The sequence below is a fragment of the Camelina sativa genome, chromosome 7, assembly GCF_000633955.1.
Source record: "Camelina sativa cultivar DH55 chromosome 7, Cs, whole genome shotgun sequence".
In the NCBI taxonomy this organism is placed as follows: Eukaryota; Viridiplantae; Streptophyta; class Magnoliopsida; order Brassicales; family Brassicaceae; genus Camelina; species Camelina sativa.
This window is the reverse complement of record NC_025691.1, coordinates 19,919,356-19,925,862: the sequence shown is the minus strand read 5'-3', so window position 1 is coordinate 19,925,862 and position 6,507 is coordinate 19,919,356. Positions and strand designations below refer to the sequence as shown.

The window sequence follows — 6,507 nt, the reverse complement described above, 5'->3', positions numbered from 1 at the left end:
ATATCTGTTTACCATTATATATAGATAGATAAATTTTGATGGTTCATGTAATATATACCTCTACGGCTCTACCTATCATAATTCATAACTACACATAAATATATATAGCTGACTTAGCTTATAATTTCACTCACTTTAGTAAAGTGTTTTTTCTTATATGTTTTGTTTTAAATTGATTTGAGTCATTTACTTATATGATAAAAATCATTGATATTCCATGGAGTCATATATACATTAATCTAGAATCGATATATTATTGGATAATATATACTAGAGTCCAAATTCTTTTTAAACCCCTGCTGTTACGTCAGTGTAACCGAAGTTATTTCTTCAAGAAAAGGGATTAGCCAATGAGACGACCACACAGAAAATAAGGTTTTGTCCATACCTCATTTAATAACGACGTCTCATCGTTCGTAACGGTTTCAATTATTTGTATCACGTCGCTGGTCTGACTCTCACGAACCACTAGGGTTAAACTCTCTCACGTGCCCTGGTCCCATTCCCATACTATTCTTTGTAACTCCCCCAAAAAAAACCGTTATTTCGAATTAATGAGTTTTAACAAATCAAAATGTGATTCTTTGTAAATCACATTTGTAATTCCCATATTAAAATGTGATTTGGGTGACGTGCAGGGATTGATCGTACTCACAATTCAAGCTCGAACACCGTCCTTAATGCCTCCATCTTGCGATGGTCCTACGTGCGCTGAAGTGAGTGGCTCGAAGGAAGCGATGCTATTTGTGGGATTGTACCTTGTGGCTTTGGGAGTGGGAGGAATAAAAGGGTCGTTACCATCTCACGGAGCAGAGCAGCTTGATGAGAGTACGCCTAAAGGTCGGAAACAGAGGTCAACGTTCTTCAACTACTACGTGTTTTGTCTTGCTTGTGGAGCACTCGTGGCCGTCACGTTTGTGGTTTGGTTAGAAGACAACAAAGGATGGGAATGGGGTTTTGGTGTCTCTACAATTGCTATCTTCGTCTCGATTCTCATCTTTCTCTCTGGATCAAGATTTTACAGAAACAAGATCCCATGTGGAAGTCCTCTCACCACAATCTCCAAGGTTTGTTTTTACCTCTTTAGTTCTTGACTTTGAGAATGAGAATAAACATGTGCCCTTAAGTAATGTTTTATATGATTTGTGTGACTCAGGTCCTTCTTGCGGCTTCGTTTAAGTGTTTCATGAGTGGAAGCTCAAGCAATGCAGTTGTGAATATGGCCGTTAGTCCCTCTAATTATAGCGTACCAAAAGGAAAAAAAGAAGAAGTTAAATCACAAGGAGAAGTGGAAAAGCCACGTCAAGAAGAAGCCGTGCCTCCTCAGCCACAACTAACCAACAGTTTAAGATGCTTAAATGGAGCTGCCGATGAGAAACCTGTCCATAGATTGTTAGAATGCACGGTCCAACAAGTTGAGGACGTCAAGGTTGTGCTGAAAATGCTTCCGATATTTGCTTGCACCATCATGCTCAACTGTTGCTTAGCTCAGCTTTCGACATTCTCTGTCCAACAAGCTGCTTCAATGAACACAAAGATAGGAAGCCTAAAGATTCCTCCAGCTTCCTTACCGGTCTTCCCCGTCGTGTTCATCATGATCCTCGCACCTATCTACGACCATCTCATTATCCCATTCGCTAGAAAAGCTACCAAAACCGAAACAGGAGTCACTCATCTACAAAGAATCGGAGTAGGTTTAGTTCTTTCTATATTAGCAATGGCGGTTGCAGCATTGGTTGAGATTAAAAGAAAGGGAGTGGCGAAAGACGAAGGCTTGCTTGACTCGAAAGAAACCTTACCGGTCACTTTCCTATGGATCGCTCTTCAGTATCTTTTCCTAGGGTCAGCTGACCTATTCACACTAGCTGGACTGCTAGAGTATTTCTTCACAGAAGCACCTTCTTCAATGAGATCTCTAGCGACATCACTCTCGTGGGCTTCCTTGGCAATGGGATACTATCTAAGCTCAGTGATTGTATCGATAGTAAACAGCATCACAGGGAGCTCAGGGAATACACCATGGCTGAGAGGAAAGAGCATAAACCGTTACAAACTAGACTACTTCTACTGGCTAATGTGTGTTCTTAGCGCAGCTAACTTCTTGCACTATCTCTTCTGGGCAATGCGTTACAAATATAGATCAACTGGTTCAAGAAGCTAATATCGAGTGGTTTACCTTTGAGCCTTTTTTAAATATATAATTAGAGCAGAAAATGGTTTTTACATGAGCGGCTGTTATATAAAGAGATGAATGGGGGATATGCAAGTAGTGATGTTGTGGTTAGGTAAATATTTGGGGGTTTGGAGTTTTTTTTTTAAAAATCGTTGGACAATGAATGTACAGCGAATGGATATTTCAACTTGCTTGAAGCTTACTTTTAATTGTTTCTTGTACTGTACGAAACTGAGCTAAGCTTGATAACATTAAGATTCACAAATGTGGATACTGGAGATTTTTTTTTGAATAGTTGAGCACTTGAGCTAAAATAACTTCATACCAAAGAAGTGAAAACGATGACTAACGAGGCCCAATGAGTTTTAACACGGGCCTACAAGAAATAATGTAACCAAGCCCTTTTGTTTAGGTTTGGGTTAGTCAAATATTGGTAAGTAATTTTTTTTACTTAAATATTAATCCCTTATTTATTTCAAAACTAGAGGAGGACCCGCCCGATGTACGTATTTTTTTTGGGATATCCGTATCAGTATCCGTATTTGTTTTATCCGTAATTTATTATCCGTATTCGTATTCAAAAATTTTAGATATCCGTTATCCGAATATCCGTTAAAAATCCGATTATATAAAAAATAAAAAAATTGCGTATTTTGTATAAAATACCGCATATTTTGGACAAAATACCGAATATCCGTATATAAATACCGGATATCCGTGAAAAACAAATATCCGTTTTAAAATTTAGCAAAATCTGTATCCGTATCCATATATAATAAAATATATTTGGAAAAAACGGATATCAGTTATCCGTTTTAAAATTTAGCAATATCCGTATTCGTATCCATATCCGTTTTATTTGATATTTCACTAAGCGTATCCGTATCCGTTTGTCCGAATATCCGTTTTTTGGAGCGGATTCGGATACTGATACGGATATCCGAGGATATCAGATATTAATCTCAGGCCTAGTTTAAAGTTTTATAAATTAAATTAAATTTAACAAAATATATTAATATTTGTTGTATGTTATTTTGTAAATTTTATTTTTGTTATAATACACTGATTTATATCTATTTACAAATCTTTTATGTATGTTACTATTAAAAGCGTATCTTTTTACACATAAATATACTCTATGTTACAAATATATTCTTTATCACCACCTAGAAAATGTCTATATACATTAAAGCCAACTATTTTACTTTCAATTCTGCCTAGTTTTTTAATTATTAAAAATTGTTGGCTCAAAAAATATTTTGAATAAAATATATATTACATAATATACTAATCAATGATGTATCATCACAATAATGTAGGTCACCATGGAGAAAACCTCGACTCCGTCCTCATCCCTTATGGAAAGAACCTTGCATCAAACCTCATGCACCTTGGAGAGAACCTTGGTTCCGCCGTCCTCCCTTGGGGAGAAACCTTGCGTCCAACCTCCTTCACCTCCCTTGGGAAGATAACCTTATGTCCAACCTTCTCAACCATAGAGAGAACCTCGACTTTGCCCTCCTCATGTGTGGAGAGAACATGTTTATGTCTTTTTGCTATCTCAAAATGGGTTGCTCCAACAACCAAAAACATTTTTCTAACGTCACAAAATCTTTTGATTGTAACTAATGTTAAATTTCCCAATGTATTCGTGATAGTAACTATGCAGAAGTGAAAGTTAAATAGTTGGCTTAATGTGTTTATCGATTACATAATATACTAATCAATGATGTATTATCAAAATAATGTATGACCACCATGGAGAAAACCTCGGCTTTGCCCTCATCCCTTATGGAGAGTACCTTGCGTCCAACCTCCTCCACCATGGAGAGAACCTTGGCTCCGCCTTCCTCCCTTGGGGAGATAACCTTGCATCCAACCTCCTCCACCTTCCTCCCTTGGGGAGATAACCTTGTATCCAAGCTTCTCCACCATAATCGAACCTCGGCTCTACCCTCCTCCTGTGTGCAGAGAAAATGTTCATGTCTTTTCGCTATCTCAAAATGGCTTGCAACAACAACATATTAAAGTAAAAACATTACAAAATATTTTGATAGTAACTAATGTTAAATTTCCCAATGTATTCGGGAAGTGTGTTTGACACACCATGATGTAGCATATGTCTCTGTAACGCCTCAACCGCCACCTTGCTTAGTGAGCCCATGTTCACTCTCAGTCCATGGGCCCTACTTCTATTCCCGACCCATGGATCCACCCATATTCGATGGCGGGTTTGTTACGTTTGGGAGGCTTTAAAAACTTGTTTACCGACCCTACAAATCAACAATTGATCTTTTCCTGTGTTTTGTCCTCACTCGCACAGTTCCAACAATCACTTCCAGGAAGGTCACCCATCATGAAGTTCTCTCAGGACCCTTGACCAAAAAAATAAGTATATTTTGATGACATATATGGTCAAATCAATTCTTTTAAACCTTTCCGCAAACCAGGGTGTCACAGTCTTTAAAATCCTATGGATCTATCAACAACGATCTATGTTTTTCCAATCTATCTAAATCTATGTTTGTTGTAAGATTGTGTTTAATTAGCCTATTTTATCCATCTATTAGGTTGATGAGCTTCTACTCGTTGTCTCCCTTTGAGATTGAATGAATAATGATAATAATTATGTTTGCAAATGAAAGAAGGGTTATGACCAACCAATCAAGGTTGAAAAATTAGAAGAAAATTAATTTGGCATAATTAAAGAAGCAATAGAAAATTATAATCACGGTAATATATGAATCTCAAATAATGCAAAGATGAAAATATAAATTAAATAAAACAATCTAAAATACTACAACAAATTTTAAAATACAGTATTAGGAAAAGAAGACACATATATTAATGATTGTTTTGTGTCAATATATTAATCTTACATATTCCCAACTGAAAAAGGAGAAAATATGAGAAAATTTTGGTTTAAAAAAATAAGAAAAATTTACCTTCCCATTAAAAAATTTCCCAATTAAACAAAGTTGAAAGCAGTGTTTTTGAATAAATTATTTAAATATAAGACAATCTATGTTTATATAGAAGTGAGTATTTACAAAATTTAGAATTAATAATTAATTGTATATTTTCCTTAATCCCTTTTTCTATATTTTTTGTAAAATTAATAACTTGAAATTAAAAAATAAGTAAATAATATAATAATTTGAATTTTATGAAATATATATATATATAATCTCCTTATAATTATTTTTAAAAAACTTTGTATTTTTATAAATACTGTAATTTTTGATAATTATCTTTTTACATTATTAATATTTTTCAAAACAAAATATTTTACTTTTTTGTAATCAAATTCCTCCTATTAAATATTAACTTTTACACATGTCAGAATCTGAAAGTGATAACTTGACACATGTCAAAATCTTGTTAATGGCTAACATTCAAAACCCAACTTTATATAATAAGATATTATAATCATTTTGAGTGATTTTTATATATTTCTATTTTATTTTATTTTAAATAATGTAAATACTTTTTTATCAAACATTTTTTAAACTATATTTTTATTAGTTGTATTATTTTATTTAGTAATATTTTTATGTAAAAAGGATTAAACTAAATTGGGGTTCATATTTCTATATATTTTTTAATTTGTGTGTAAAAATTTTAAGGGAGTGTTATTGGATTATAATTTATAAAGAATTTTGAAAACTTCAACAAGTATTCTATAGTTTTGTTGTTTAGTTTTCTAAAATCTTGTAAAGTGCTCCAAACAATCTCTGTATTTTTGTGATACTTTCCATGACTTTATTTTGTGAAAAATGTATAAAATCATAAAAATAATATAATAATTGAATTCATTAACAATTCTAAATTCTTTTGTTTTTAATAGAATAACACAAAACTTTTATTGACTTTATAAAAGTTTGAATCTAATAACTCAAATTTGTTAAGATTTTAAATAAATTTTTACAAATAACAAACTAATAACAGTAAATTTTAACATAGTTTAACAAAAAATTTATCTAATAACAACTGATCCTATATAACATTTAAAGCCTTTAAAACTCTATTCAAATCTCAAACCAATAACCTCAACTTAACATCAATTAAAATATATAATAACAGTAAAATATAAGTATTCTTTCTATTTGTAAAACTAAATTAATCTTTGTTTTTTAAAAAATCAAAGCTAGATTAAGGATTTTTTGGGTGAATTTTTCAATAAATCCAATGCCAAAATAAAATTATTAATGCTAACATAAAATACTTGTAAAATAGAATAAAATTCTTAAAAAAGGAATTGGATAAGGACTATTAAAGCAGTCTCAAGTCTCAACTAAAATCTATTTTAAATAGAAACTAGATAAATCCGAGGT

General features: G+C 32.7%; 1 protein-coding gene across 1 annotated transcript in view; it reads left to right on the top strand.

Moving 5' to 3' along the window:
• The window catches only part of LOC109124461 (protein NRT1/ PTR FAMILY 4.6), a 4,818-nt gene extending 2,433 nt beyond the window's left edge, over window positions 1–2,385 (top strand). The window contains exons 4-5 of the mRNA XM_010417350.2: window positions 639–1,067; window positions 1,157–2,385. Of these exons, the coding sequence (XP_010415652.1) occupies window positions 639–1,067; window positions 1,157–2,161 (1,434 nt within the window). The 3' untranslated portion in view covers window positions 2,162–2,385. The remainder of the gene's footprint in view (window positions 1–638; window positions 1,068–1,156) is intronic.